Source organism: Lonchura striata, chromosome 6 (genome assembly GCF_046129695.1).
Source record: "Lonchura striata isolate bLonStr1 chromosome 6, bLonStr1.mat, whole genome shotgun sequence".
Taxonomy (NCBI): domain Eukaryota; kingdom Metazoa; phylum Chordata; class Aves; order Passeriformes; family Estrildidae; genus Lonchura; species Lonchura striata.
In genome coordinates, this window is record NC_134608.1 from 9,721,961 (window position 1) to 9,737,927 (window position 15,967).

Below are 15,967 nucleotides of genomic sequence, written 5' to 3' on the forward strand. Positions count from 1 at the left end.
TGAATAGGGCAATAAAGAAATGAAAATGCTCTAATGACAGACTCCAGGAAACTCGGAGAACACAGAGAGAAGCCAGTCATCAAGAAAAAGCAACTAGTTTCCTCAATTCTGACAATTTTACACACTGGCACTCTTTCAGGAAAGGTTGCTGATGCAGCTATAAAGCACAGAGTTATTTCAATTAGAATTTTAAAAAGCAGGATTGTGAAAGTTTGCAAGAAACAGATGTCATGTTGGCAGGAGGAATGCCCCAGGTTTACTTATGTCTAGGCATGCCCTTTATTAAAAAAAAAACCTTCCAAGAGCTAACAACACCATAGCTGTCTGCTGGGAGAGTCCCATATACATGTAACTCAAAGGCTACCAACTGCTTTGGCTCACTTTTAGAATTTGACAGGTTGAGATCATTGCTTTACACAGGTAACCTTAGCAATTGGCACCTGTGCTCAATGCACCCAGTGCAAAACCCTGTGTGCCTTATTCAGTCCTACCAGCTCTTCAGACATTTGTATGTGTCTGGGGGCACATTCCTTGCTCTTCATGTTGTAAAAGAATCCCAAAATAACAACGCCAGCTTCAGGAGAGCTTCTGTCTCTTGGGAGACTATTGTTTGGTGACATGTTTAGCTGAAGATATTGCCACAGACAACATATTTCCAGAATTTCTTCTTCTCCTGGTCTCTATAACTCATTCCTGCCCAGGCAATGCAGCATACTGTTTTCTTAGTTGTGCCAGCACAATTGTTTGTGGGTCTGTACAATGAGTCAAATGAGGAAACCAACCCTGCATAACTCAAAGAAATTGCAAAAGTTATTTTGTTTTTCATACCATATAAAGGAGGTACAGCATACCACCACACAAAAACTGTGTAGCACTATCCAAAGGGCAGCACATGAAATGCTGAATTATTGTGTGACCTGGTACCTAAAACACCTTATCATCAAATCCTCACCTGAGTAAGTCAGCTATCTCACCTCAGAAAACTGGATCTCAAATAAAATTTTAACTCACACACCCAGGCAAGACTGGGAAGGTTTCTCCTGTCCCAGGTCAAATGATCCACTGTGCAAGAAGATTAAAGTCTGCATTGAAAAAAAAACAAGATAGTGTGTGTATGTTCCAGGGTCAGTGAGTATGTCAAAGTGGTATCAATGAAGAGCTGGAGTTTCTGAATGCAAATGTACACATCCAATAACCCCTGCTCCTCACAGCACTGTGTCACCTGCCAGGCATGTCCTTGCACAGAGCATCCTCACTTAAGACACACACTGTTCCTCCTCCTCCCATTTCTCAGCTTTAGCAAATGACAGCAAGCTCAGAGGCTGAAACTGTGTCTAAGTACAGTAAGTGGTACTTTCAGACACTACACTTAGCATCACAGGTATCCAAATATGTTTGTCTCACGAGCTGCTACTGCTTGGAAGATGTGGAGCATGAAATAATGATCAGGTTTATTATGGTTTTAATAAAAACAAAGCACCATCATGAGATAGACATGTGCCTACAGTGTTAAGTCTGGAGAGTGACTCATTATGATGTCATCTCCCAAAGTGTCAGGATTAAGATTTCACTACATACAAGCACAGATATTTATGCATTCCTTCAGATTACTGTTCCCTTATCTAATTCAGCTATAGGCTCCTTGTATAAAAGGAACATGATAAACAGCTATGTAACCTGCAGGAAAAAAAAGCCTTAATTAAGCAACCAATGAACAGTAAGAACATTGTTAAAGGGACTCTGATTTTAAAAAGAGTTACAACTGGTTCTAGAATAATCCTCTACTTTTTATGTATTACAAAGTGTATCTCAGAGAAATAAAATCTAATACGTCTATGAGTAATGCTGTAAAGGAAGAGGCTGTAGGCAATATTTATTTTCAGAATCAGCTTTATGTGAATGAGTCTGGGATTAAATCTTTACCACACTAAGATCAATGACAAGATCTTTGATGACTTCAGTTGGGTTGGGGTTCTGTCTCCCGTAAGAATTTCCACATGGAGTTTTCAGTACAGAAGTGTCCAAGCTAGACTGCTACCATTTACAGATGGCATTTTTATGGCTCAGTCATGGTTTTCAGCTGACTTATGCAGAGAATTCTTTTTTCTCCCTATCTTCATACATTTGTTTGCTTAATAGTGTTTTCCATAAGAAAAAAACACAAAAACACGAGTTGTTCATATTATGGTTCTGGAACCAACTGCTTTTAAATGCAAGAGAGAAGCTCAAGGCATGAAGCTAAGCAGAAGTTAGCATAGTAGATATGAAACTTAAGCTTTCAAGATCACACTGAAATATTTACCTGCCTCTTCTCCTCCCAGCTAAGGTTTCCCTTGCTGAGTGTGTATGACAGTTTAGTTAGGGCTGCCTCTGGTGTCATATCACCTCCAGGAATTACTCCAGCATCAGCAAGAGTCTGAATAAAAGGGAACAATGATTCTAATTAGCACAGCTTTCAGAAATACCTGTACATACAGAAAAGGTGTTTGGAAGATGAGTAGCTACACAGAATGCAGCGTGCAGCCAAGCCTCCACTCTCTTGCTCCTCCTACTGCCACTGTAATTTTTGTACTTTAATTATCAAATACCAAGCAAATACTAGAGCAATCTGAATAAAGATGACTTTTACTTTAAATTCATTTTCCTGCAATAACACTGAAGAATTCCACCAAATGCTTGCCACGGTCGCTTACTATGTTAAAAGGGAAAGGTTACAGGTCCATATCAGCTATCTGCAGAGTTGTCAGATTCCCTTTATTGAAAAGCTGCAGTTACTCTGTTTTAACCCAGTGGCATTTTGAACACTGCCAAGTAGGCTGTTCTCACACAGACATATTTACCATTCTTTTATGGGGCATTACTTTGGATGAATTCCAGCACTACAGCGTGCTCACAGCGGGAGTGCTTTCAGATTCTTGCAGGCTGCACTAGCAGTGTATGATTTAGAAGATACAACTAAAATATGTAATTTACACAGTTCTGACAGGAACAACTGAAAAAGATGACCTTTTTAACTTATCTTTCTGGTAGTTAAAAAAATAAAATGTCTGAACAAAAGCAAAAAGAAGAAGGATCTTTGCTATCATCAGCAAGCCTTTTAAGTGTACAAGACAGCAAAGACAAAAGAGATTTCAGATCTCATGCCATTAAACTGTACCTGGGCAAATCACAGACTGCCTTCTTTGCCATAATGTGATGCCTCACAGTAAAGCATCTTGAACTAGATTCTTTGCACTGCATTTTACTTTTAAATACCTTCTATACACGCATCAGCTTCAAAACTTGTAATATTTTCAGCAAGATACAGAGCCTTAATCAGCTCATTAACCACGTCTGGGAAACCCAGAGTAACATTTTTTAGAGTCCCATGGGAAACCATATATAGAGAAGGTGAGAAATACTTTCTGTACTGTAGAGCTAACCAAAGAACAGTTAGGGCTTTTTCAGTGGGTGTGTGAAAGAGGAGGAGGAAGGGATTTCCCAGCTTCCTTCCTATACCTAAAGTCCCCTCAGTTATAAGTTTCTACTGTGTAGATGGATCAGAGGCCAGACATTCAGTTAATTAAAACAAACAGTTCAAGAGAAGCCAGGGACTCAGCTGACCTACCTGACTAGCTCAAATGAGTAAAAACTGGCCCAGCATGTGCAAAGACCTTTGAAATGTTTAATTTAAAGAAAAATCAAAGTAAAATTAACATTACAGCAACTTTACAGCATTCACTCATTACACTTCCTCCACTGAGCATTTCCTTATGAAAAGGAGAAGGCAGTGAAAGAACACGTATGAAGTAACTTTGTAGGACTTGCCTTGCTCAGTGTTCTCCTCAAAAGATGCCAAGAAAATAGGGCAGCCTCCAACAGCTGATGCTGAAGCAACATAGTACAAACTCCATATGAAAAATGGAAGCCAGAATGGAACACATTTCTGCACAGCCCTAAAGTGGTTCAGTAAGACCTGAGCAGAATCTTTCAATTCAGCATATCCAGAGTCTGGATCAGTGTGCAAAAAGCCATTATAGGTGTCTACTTGGATAATCTTTTAACCAAAGCATAGGAAAGGGGTTTCCTTCTTCTTTCCATAAATCTTCACAGTTCATTTCAAGCAGAAGATCACATAAAACCTAGGGTTCATTTTCATGTTGTTTTTCAAATATAAATTTGGTGTCTTTTATTGATTTAACTGCTTTTTCCCTTCTGAGTGAGCTGTTCTATATAATCTGGATATTTCTAGAGTATTTGCTACAAAGCATGGCATCTTTGCAAAAGTCACTAATTCTCAAAACATCTCCATAAACTTATGCAAAAATTTTACCAACATCCAAATAATTGCCCACATCAGAAAATACCAAGTTTGGATACTAAGGAAGTATGAAGAAAATCTTACAATATGCATTTCTTTCTCCTCAAAACAGTCCTTGTGCAAATATTATATAAAGCTGTGTCAAAACCAAAGCTAAAAGAGGTAGGTTTCAGCACCAGACAGGGTATTTAGGTTTGCCATGCAGTCAAAGGAGAAGCTGGCTCTGCCAGATGGGTGGCTGCTCCCAAAAAAACCAGGTGTCCACGGCAGAAGGATGAGTCACTTTCTAGTAGTGCTTCTTGGCTATTTAATATCTTCTCCTTTTCTAAAGGCCAGTTAAACCAGCTTCCCCCACACTAATACATGCAGCACATATTCTTATACAGCTTTGTATTCTTATTGGTCCCAGTGATGTCGTGTTTTGGTACACAACTTGTGGTAGAAACACACTACAAAATGCCCTGAATAATAACAAAACCTGCTTTAAGCCAACCCTCATGGGTTAAACCAAACTGATTTTCATTCTTCAATACAGACAATTCCTTAGATACTGTTCTCCAATCTCACCCTGAATTCAGTTGTACTTCCAGTCAAATAAAGAACTGGGATTTGGAATACTGCTTGAATCTACAGGCTTTCTTCATGCTCCTACATTGTAGCTAAGCAACTGTTATCCTATCAAATACTATTTTATTTGATCTTCTGACCCCTAAACTAGCTTTTAGCTCACTGGAATCCCTCTGAGAGAGATACTACGGATCTAATGCAAAGTATCCTGGAGTGCTGCACATGACAGGAGTGAATAATCACTAATCTGGGATTTGAGCTGCCTGTTTTGACCATTCAGACCAGGAGTAACAGGGTATTTTTGTGTAGATATATGTTTAAATGCTTCCAGCTTAAGATTTTTCAGATGTAGTTATTTTATGAGCAACAACTTTGCAGTTAATAAACCTGGTTTTATATGCTGTTAATACTGGAAGTTTAAAGCAAGTATCAGTGGGATGTTTGTTTTACACAGCAGAGGGGAATGAAGTGGTTGCTCAGCCCTCACCTGCCCTGTTGCATAGACTGTTTTAACAGCCCCACGTAAGCACTGGGTGCAGTTCAGAATCACCACTTTGCGCTCAGCTGCTTTTCTCAGTTCTTCCAGCAAATCCTCTCTCTTGTCTGGGGCATTGCCACTTCCATAAGTTTCAAGTACTATGCCCTCAATTGGAGGTTGAAGGAACGCTTTTACCTGGTTAAAAACAAGACAGGGAACAGAGACAAAAGGTATGTTAGGTCATCCTTACAATTTTCAAGTATGGCACAGCATTTTTTAAAGTGGTCTATTCCTGCTATAGTCCTACAGGATCTCATGCCTTACAGTCTTCTTACACCCTTCTGTGCTTCTCTTTTGCAACAACTGAGACTGTAGAATAAGCTTTTAAAAAATGAGACTTTTTCTCTCTGACTTCCATTAAAATTTCTAGAGGGATAGATTTTAAAATAAACTGTTTTGTACAGTGATTAGCTGATGAGAAAAAGGATGCTATTGTTCAGGTGCCATTAACAGACTGTGCTGTTGCACCACTGGTTGGTGCAACAAAAAGGTACAGTTACACTTATGAAATAAATGTTGAATTAATAACTGAGATTAGAACTCCACACCCTGGCCCATATTTTTTTTGGCTTTAGCAAAGAGTTTAGTTAACCAATGTCTGCCTAAGAGATAGAGTGTTTCACCTTTCAGGAAAGAACATTCTAATAAAGCATGAAGTTTTTTAACCCCAAACCAAACTGATTTAACTCAGAGACACATATATTCTGGGCCAGTTGATACTGAAGTAGATATTTGCCTCACTGTAAGAGAATGCTGTAAAGGAATGCCTAGCAAAGTTCTCTTCCTAGAAAGATGTATTTTCAACAACCTAGATGTTTCCTTGCTGATCACATATGCTAAATGCAATACACTGTAAACCCCCATGAGGCTAACTATGCAGTTGGTGTTTTATTGCAAATATACCACCCCTCTGTCTTTCCATCTGTTCATATTCACCTAAAAAGAATAGTGATATAATTGGGGAGTGCTGCTTAAATAACTGGATTCAATTTAAGCAGGCAAGAGCCACAAAAGACCTGTCAATTTAATTGAACTAATATTAGCCAAAACTTAAAAGATTAATTTACCTAAAATCACAGTCTGCAAAATAATTTCTAAAGGCAAAAAAAATGCACTTCTCATTTTAAGCAGCAAAATCCCACTTTTCATTTTCAGCTCTGTATGAATGCTGAGGGTCATGTGAACCACCAGTGTGAGACAAAATGAACCTTGGAAAAAAAAAAGAGTTGTAGAAATAATCACAGTCCACCCACCAGATTGTCTATTCTTTGACAAGATATCTATTAATAGGCTTCAATATGCACCAGGATAATATTTTCCTAGTCATTGTAGCTTGCACCTGCCTAGAAAACCACACTTGACCTATTTATGAGTCCTGATAAGAAATTATTTTTAAGTTCCAGAGCTCAGGCAGTTTATACAAAAGATATTTGAAAAGCTGTTATCATTTATGGCATATTGAAATAGTCTTTGAATGCCCTGATATTTTTAAAAAATGCTTATCAGAAGAAGATTCTTTCCCTTCCCTCCAAACCCCATCCACTGCTCCAAACAATGCAGCTTTTCTACAAGTATTTGAGCATCACTTCACCCACTTCCAAAGTGAAGTAGGGACACTTACAGCAGCAGCAGTGATTCCTGGGAAGATCCGCAGAAGTCCAACATTCCTATTCATATTGGTGTGAACTCGGAATTTCTTTTTGGTATTGGCTCTCCAGACCGTTTCCCAGTTTACTGTTAAGAGAAGTGGCCTTTTTAATTTAATATTAAAACATGCTATTAAGTACACTAACAGTACTTGATTCTTCCAACTCTGTTTTTAAAATTTGTTCTTAGGTAGGGAATTCATGAAAGACAATGCATTTTTTAAAGAGGAAATGAAGGCCCATTTAAGACAGAAGAATTAGCAGCTGGTCTGGCATAGGTGAGATATTTACTTGTCATACACTGACCTGAACTTCGCTGTTACGTAGTTGGCCTGATACAAGCCTGGATTCATGTTTGGAAAACAGACCTTGATCTTCTCAGATGTAAGAGATGACAAATGCAGTTACTGTTGCTGCTAATCACCTCCAGAGTTTATTAGGTAGTTATTAATGATTAAATAAAATAGCAAGGATTCAATTAACTCTGATTATACATTTAGAGCCAGAAGCCAGCTGTTTAACTAATAGTTTGTTTGTGTTGCATTATTAGAAGCCAAGTCATGCATTATTGATTTCAAAATTTTACTACTTCAGTGTAGGAGTGCAGCATTGGTAACGCCGATGGCTCCTACAAGGCAGTGGAAGAGGTTTAACAGCATCCAACAGCTCAGAGCATTGTGCCTCCATGAAGATAGATCATGCTGTCAAGCTGCCTGCTCTCCCTTCATGAGTTAAGCTTTTGAGACTTTGGAGAAACTCCCAAGCAGCAAGACAGATAAAAGATCTGTGTGCATAATACTGACTTGCTCTCAGCCATACAGAGTTACTCACACCAATTACTGTTGCAATTTCTTGCAATCAGCAGACAGCCACTTGCAAAAAAAAAAAAAAAAAATCAAGAATAAATGTAAAAGACCCCATTTAAGCCTGCTCTATTGCCACACTACCAGAGATACTAAAAACTACACAATCCATCCAGTCAGGACAAAAAATAGCATTCTCCTATAAGAGTCTATGAACTTTTCTTCCCTGACAGCAGCTGGAGTCTCTGCTTTCTAAAAACGGCCATTAACCAGGTCACAAGCAGCTGGATTGGCATTTTTTTATCCATCCAGTCACACTTCAGCACATGGAGTCCTACTGCCCTAGGAGTGGGAGGATAGAAATATAGACCATTTCTACAGCTTTCTGATAAGCTGCCACCATGATTCTGAAACCACCTGGCTGGACTTAGTAGTTATCCGAGTAGCTCTCAAAGGCCTCCAAGAGCTTTCCAGAGCCATTTAGAGAGCTTCAAGAGGAACCCAGGGAAGTGCAGAGCCTGTGCATTTTTCTGCATGAGGTTCATGGGCCTGGCTAACCACATTCAATGTAAGCACTGTGCTTTAAGTAGCAGCACTGTTTAGCAATAAATCCATTCCTCTAAGCCTTCTAAAAATAGGTTAACTCTTTAAAAGCAGCCTTCTCTATAAGAAGGGATGGCAATAAAATTTTAACACAGCTTGCTTTTCTTTTATCCTCCATAAGGTAGGAGTTCCTGCCAAAACTTCACAAATGCATTCTACTATGTTTGGCAACTGTGAGCATCCCTGATGCCTGTAACCAACTTGAAGAATGAACTGAGAAAACCTGCCTTGGCATGGAGCATTAACACACTGCCAAAAACAGAAGACCAAGGAAAGAGATCAGAGGACAGGTTCAGAAGTCAGACCTACACCAAGCCTATACCTGTACTCTTGGAGTACACTCTACCAAATAACATCTTCAAGATAAATTTAATGCATGCAGACATAGTATAGTGATGTAATTCCAAATTATATTAAAAAGAAGATAAAGATTGCCCTGCCCTTGAGTTAACATTCGCTTGGTCATGAACCTCGTCAGTCTACATAATGTGTTTGGTGCTGCAGACTCCACAGATGTCAGTTTTCCATTTGCCAAACAAGTCTAAAAGGCAGAACAAGAGGCAAATGTGATGCAAGAGCCAAAGACAAACAAATATACATAGAAGACCGACTTCATCTCAGATTTACTCAGAACTGCTGTGAGGCAGGACACCACGCAGGGTAAAAAAGAAATTAGAACACATCCTTTGCATCCTCTATCTCAAAGTTTACATCCCCAAAAAGTTTACATCCAAAAAGGAACAGTATTTATGTCACATAGGTAAGTTCAAGCATCCTCATTGTACTGAATAAACCACCTGTCTTGCTGTGTCGTATCACACAGCAAACTTCTTTTTTTGTTTAGTCGAAGAACATAAGAATAATTAACAGTTCTTAAGTAAGAAACTCATATACAAGCAAGTGTAGTGCAAAAAGCTGCATCTCTTGGTGTTCACAACTCTTTTTTATCTTATGGATAAGAGTGATTAATTAGGGATACTCAGTTTTGGCACAGCACAGAAAACAGTAACCTGCTCTGACTTGGGTGGCCTGTGCTTGTAAAGAGTTTAACTGATACAGCACAATGCATCATGTAAATGGGGATGCAAAAGTGAGGAGCAATCACAAGCTTACTACTGATGTGGCACAGCAGAAAGAACATTTCTAAAACAGTGTACATAAAATAAAGAAGTAATGGCTATTCACATACTATACTCATAATGGCTTGGGACAGATTGCTCTATTCAAGGAGACTGCATTCAAGATATTAAGGCCTTCTGTTCACTTTTCCAAACCAAACCATCACATAAACAATTGTCTGATATTTCCAATCTCCCTCTCCATACCAAACACTATAGCCTCTTATCCTGGGGTGACTTTTATGATGGTTGTATCATACTGCCAAATTACTGCCAAAAATTTACATCCTTATTTTACGCAGCTTTGTTCACACACATGCACAATATATGGTGATTGGGTTAGTGCAAAAAAACCCCAACCTGACTTAAAATAACTCTACACAGATGAGAAAGCAAAAAATCCCCCTGGTGTTAACACAGTGCAGGTTTCAACTTATAACAAGAGAGCAGCAACTCAGAGTGACACCTCCCTTAGGAGTGGTGACTGAATTCCAAGTTATGAAATCAAACAAGAAATACGGCTTTTCTTGACTGCAGAGATGCAGACAAACAGCAGTTCTCTCTTCTCATCTTTCTCTGCAGGGCTACAGGTGAGCCCTACCACTATATAAACTACCCCAGAGCTCACTGCAATTCATGGCAGCAGCAGCTGAGGGGTGGGGAGCACAGGCCAACCTATGGCTGCAAACTCCTGCAGGAGGCAAACAAGCACAGACTCCCTTTCTTGGCAGTTTGTTATAAAACAGACAACATACCTCTTTGGGAATTAATATTTAAACTGACTGGTGTCATTGCAACAACCAAGATGCCTGCTTAGAAGGGAGCAGGGATGAGGGACCGAAAGCACTACAGTGAAGAGAGCTGGTATATGCCTTCATACATAAATGACCTGGGCTTTCTATATAAATAACCAACAAAGATGCACACTTGGCCAGTGACTAATAGCTTCTCTCTAATGAGATTTGTGGGTAGATGAGCCCAAAACAGCCTTCTAACTGTCTGCTGCTGTGCCACATCTGCCCACAGAATCACACAGGCTCTGTCCCCTGCACAGGTTGTCTCTCATGGTCCCATACATGTGCACCACTCCAGAAGTTACATGCACGTGTGATGAAATAATTCCAGCCACAGTAACAAAGCAAGTTTCATGTGTTCTTCATTAGAACAATCAAAAATAAATATAAATTTTGTAAATAATAAATAAAGCAATCAATTGCAAAATATGCTGAGAATCTTTAAAGATCTCAAGAGAAATATTCTTCCTTGTTCTCTCCTGTTTTCAAAATATGAGAGAAATCAGGTAATGTATTTTATTTGATAAGATTTGAGATTTTAGAAGTATTTCTAATTATTTCTATACTGTCCACTTCATACAGAGATTTCTGATTCTGCTGCAAAATTATTTCCCATCAGCACTGGGTCTCTTACTCAGGAGTGGGTTAGAATTTTTCATTTCTTACAGGATTTTCTAGTGCTAAATTGAAAGGCCTAAGGAAATTGATACACTTGCTCATCTAGAACTGGGTAACACAACTCCTAGGCATTGCTAACACAGCTAAGGATCTGGCTGAGAACACAGTTATGAGATTATAAATCCACTGGGAGCCTCATCTAAACAGGGAACAGGATAAAAAATTGATATCATAAATGAAGCAGAGAACTGGAAGGGTAAGGGAGGGAAGAGGACTAAGCTTCTCCCCCTGCTCTCTAGCCCTGAAGTAGACTGTTGCTTTATATGCTTTGCTGAGCCGTGAACAGCATGTCTTATTCCTGTGCACCAACCCATGATCCCACCATGCTCCCCACTTCCTCCATCCTGCCACCTCTCCCCTTCTGCTTCCTGGAATTTTCATTTCCAGCTTTGTTAGAACCTGGGAGCCTGAGGAAGAGTTTCTGCACATGGCCTCCTCCTCCTGGCATCCTCGAGCTGCTCTCTATAATGCTGAATCAGCCAGATCCTGCCCTGTCTACAGGAGGATTAAGACATATTATATAAAGTCATTTGGGAAAAAAAAAAAGTTGAAAGATGTTAGATTTGTTTGGTTTGTTTTCAAAAGTCTAAGTGGTTCCTTGCCTCCATGAAAGCTTCATACATGGACTGTACAAGCAAACTCAAGGGAGACAGATATGTTTCAAACAATTACTTTGGACAAAATAAAGCAGAACCAGCAGATTGCCCTTACTATAAACTATGTTCTTTCAAAATGAAACAATCCTTCAATAGTGACACCGTCATCTTGGATAAATGATGCTACCCTAACTGGGTAATCAACTGAATCAAATAAAAATAGAGCCTATCACACCATCAGTCTTTAAATCAGAAATCCCCACTGATCCCAATGAGGCATTGACTGAAAAGATAATGGGTCCCAATATGGGCCAAGGGAAGTGCTTAATAATGTTCTCATTTTTCTACACTAGACAAGGAATCACAAAACAATTCATTCAAATCCAAGAGAGGAATAGCATGCAATTTGCAGCTTGATTTCATTATTGACTGGTTGGTAAGTGGAATTTATTCATACCCTGTTTGATGCAGTTCATAAAAACTCAAGAAAGAAGATTCTCCCCAATTTACTGCAACAATCAACTGACAGCATTTCTGCCAATTTCAGAGACATCCTATTTGACACAGCACAACAGTGGCAGACTCTCTACCTGAGAGATGTCTTACAGACAACTACAGTATTTCACAGGCTTCCTCAGTTTGTACCTGGCTGCTACAAACTTTGATCCTGAAACTTTGTTAATCAACTCCCAGGGATTAGGTGGAAGGGAGAAGTTTATTTTTCCAGATTGCAGAGTTCCTTTTTCTAGAAGCAGAATCCATTCAGAACGGCATGTTGCATGGCACAGGACTAGGTCTCCTACTGCCACTAATGGCACTTGGCTGAAGAATTGAGAAACTGTTCCCATTTTTTTTCTAATAATGGAGACTGTCACCAAGTCTACTCCTTTTTCATACCTATTCTATACAAAAGCAGCTCACATGTTTTTTAAAAATGTACTTTAGTATGTTTTCTGGCAGCTCTTCATTTGGCTAGATTCCCAATGTGTCTCTCTTCTTCAAAGAAAGGGTGTCAATTATTCAAGAACATTTAAAGATTTTGCAAATAGGTACTGAAACCTTCAGGTAGTTTTTCCCCTTTTTAAGAAACAGAAACATAAAAATTACAGGGAGTCTGAGTAAGTCTGGGGGAAAAAACCCACTTTTTAGGTCTGCTGCTGTGAGTGTGTTTACAGTTCAGGCAGGTCCTAAATATCCAGTAAAACATCTTACACAATGACACACAACAGAGAATCTGTTGAAGCTGTAAGCACTCTGCAATGACATTTTCCCCTGATTTCAGAGCCCAGCATGGTCATTAATGAGATGAAACTCTTTGTTCTTTCAGTCCAAACTCCCTCATTTTATCTTTGGAGCAAGCTTTTTTCTGACACAGGGGCAACCTTCCCTCCGGTTAGTCTGGATCTTTAGTCAAAGTCAGCCTAGCTCACAACTATATTCTACAGATAAATGAAGTTGAGTCACAAAGTCTCAGCCTTGCTAATATTTAAACAGATTCAGAGCAGATGAAGTGAATCAAGCTACAGGACTTTGAAAGATATTTGACTTTAAAAACGATGTTTCAACTATATAAGCACAGGTTCTTTTCAGCTACAGTTCTGTTGCATGCAGCATAAATTACACGGCTTAAGAGATGATGTTGCTTACTTGTAATATCAACCTCAGCATTTGCAAGTGGAGGCAGGTTAGGTGAGGAAAAGGCATTGAAACTCCCAGCATCCACCTTAGTCACCCTATTTCCCCTGTACAGTTTATTATAAAAATATAGGCACACCTGCAAGACAAGTAAAGAAACAGGTCTATGAATAAGCCAGTAATTAAAAGATGCAGTAGATAAATACTGTAGTCCATCCTTTATAAAGTGTTCTCTAAATCTTTAAAGAAACCCAGAGCCTAGTAGATGTTTACAAGTCTAACCCTTCCAAAAAGTGTTGGCACTTCTGTCACACATTGGTTTAAGAATTTAAGAACACAACAAGTTAAAATCTAACTAGTTTCATAATCCTCTCATGAGCCTTACTCTAGGAGACAGCAAATTTGTCTGAGTCCACTTCAGAGATGGAGGAAAGAAACAGATGGAGGATATCAATTTTTAAATAAATTAATCAGTTATGTATAAATTCAGAGTCCAAAACATAACAAAAGGCCTGGTGAAAAATGAGGATAACTTCCAAGAGTTACCACACATAAATAATTATGTTCCTTCTCAAGTCTGTTAAAGTTTGTCAATTTGAAGGAAAAGAGATATCTCAAAGCTGTTATCAGTTACTAAGATCTTGGCCAGTCAGCTGTTGCTGTTGCGTTACAAGAACTGGCTTTGGGAACATGGCAGAAGTAAAATAAGGTGTAACCTGACCCATTTTCTCTCTGAGTTTTGAGCTGCACAGCACAAACAGCATGGTACTGAGACTATGGAGGTACCTCCATGCTCATTAGGCGTATCACTCTTAAGATTTCTGTCTTCAGGAACAGAACTAGAAGACACTCCTACCAGTTCTATAGAGACTGGAGAAGTTCAAGGTAACATTCAGTTAAAAACAGACTTACAAGTGTTTCAAAACCCACATATTTGCAAGAGAACCTCTAGCTTCATGTCTGCTGCAGCATACATTTCAACTTGAGAGTCTTTCTAGATTGTGTATGGGCAAATGGACTATGACCAATGTGAGACCAGCATGTGCTTGGTCATGCAAGCACTGTTACCTCAGTTGGAATCCATTCATCTTCCTGATTAAGTACAATTCCTTACTGCCTACCAGATATTTAGTGAGTATTTGTGTCCTGGCTAGAGGGAGAAATGCAGCTTCTTAGATGGTCTTCCCAGGCAAACAGACCTCAGGAATCACGAACTGCCCAGCCATCAGCAGTGCCCCCAGAAGGTTGTCTCGGCCATCATTCTGCAGCTCATAAATGGGCACCTGGAGAGCAAAGACTGGAATTACACCCTGGCCCTTATATAAAGCCTACACAGCAGAAAAAATGAGTCCAACTTATGCAATACAAATACATGAATAATTTATGCAACAATGATTTATGACCAAAAAAGTTTTCCTTCTTCACCCAAACTATTTTAGACTGCAGCAGATGGCAAGACTTCTCTCTATGCTTAACAGAATTTTGTAATTTAAGTGCTTAAAAACTAATAGAGATTTTTCTAATGTGATTAAGAATATTAACACTGGTTCAAGAAAAATATAAAAACTAGCAAGTAGGCACAGTTAAAAGTGACTGAGGAGAAGTGATGATAGAGAGAAAGAGCAACACCCCCAGAACATACAGAAATGTCACTACGGGCTTCACAACAGCTCTCTTGCACCATCTTTCCTCATAGCATAGTAGAAGTGAGCCAGCAGGTTATTGCTAACAGAAAAGGGCAAGATTAAAAACAGAAATTTAGTCTGCTGAGTGATGATTTCCATGCCTTTTCAGGTTGCCTCTTTATTAAAAGAGAGTGCTTCTTTCAGCAATTATTAAAAAAGAAAATCACATACTCCCTTGCTGGATCATATGCCAGATAGATCTCCAAGCAATAAAACCAAGAAGAAAGCAAAACCTTGACTGATGTATCACGACTAGGCTGCTCCATGTCAAGACAGCAAGTGGCAGCCTACTCCTTCCTACACTTTTGTATTTTGACTTCAAATAGACCACATGTGAAAGGGAAGTTATGAGATTGGGGAGAGGAATTTTACAATGTGATGTTTCATCTTTCCTTTGTGATTAGAGTAGTATTTTGTACTCAAAGCAAGCTATTCTAGTAAGACAACCCCTCCCCCTCAGACAATATGCAAAGGGCTGATCTCCAGCGAAGAGAATGAAAATTAATAAATGTAATCTTTAGACAAAAGGAAACAGACAACATTAGACATTTTGTGGAACAGAAATGATCAAAAATGCATCTAATGATTTTTTTTTAAATCATAAAGAATGCAACAATGAGTAATGTAAGTTGAGATAACAACTGATGAAGTAAAAAATACTAAGCTTCAGGGCTTTTAAGGAAAAAAAGACAGCTGACAACCAGTGGCCACCTGAGGCTGGAAAAATGCTTCTCATATAAACCGATTAATACACAATGGCCAATGACAGGCTCTTACGTCTTTCTCCGAAGCATCTGGCCCCAACTATAATGAACTCCTGGTCTGATTTGGTACAGAGTTGTGAAGTCATTAATGATAAAATTATGGGGCAGATCCTCAGTTGGTCAGCCCTTAATTTCTCCCTCATTTCTGTCAGCACTGTGACCATTCACCCTGGCCAGGGGCCTAGCCTGCACTGCTAAGCTGTACAGTGATAATCAGGATATAGCCAAGTTCTGCATATA

The 15,967-nt window shown here is 39.1% G+C and overlaps 1 protein-coding gene across 3 annotated transcripts in view; it reads right to left on the minus strand.

Annotated features, from left to right (window-relative positions):
• The window catches only part of ASPG (asparaginase), a 44,369-nt gene that overhangs the window by 17,469 nt on the left and 10,933 nt on the right, over positions 1-15,967 (minus strand). For all 3 annotated transcript variants that reach the window (XR_002465317.2, XM_021528914.2, XM_021528915.2), the window contains exons 5-9: positions 14,478-14,561; positions 13,291-13,417; positions 7,027-7,139; positions 5,355-5,540; positions 2,303-2,416 (exon numbers count right to left, since the gene is read on the minus strand). Coding sequence is in view for 2 of the 3 variants with exons in the window: in XM_021528914.2 (XP_021384589.1) it covers positions 2,303-2,416; positions 5,355-5,540; positions 7,027-7,139; positions 13,291-13,417; positions 14,478-14,561 (624 nt within the window). In the remaining variant the exon portion in view is untranslated. The remainder of the gene's footprint in view (positions 1-2,302; positions 2,417-5,354; positions 5,541-7,026; positions 7,140-13,290; positions 13,418-14,477; positions 14,562-15,967) is intronic.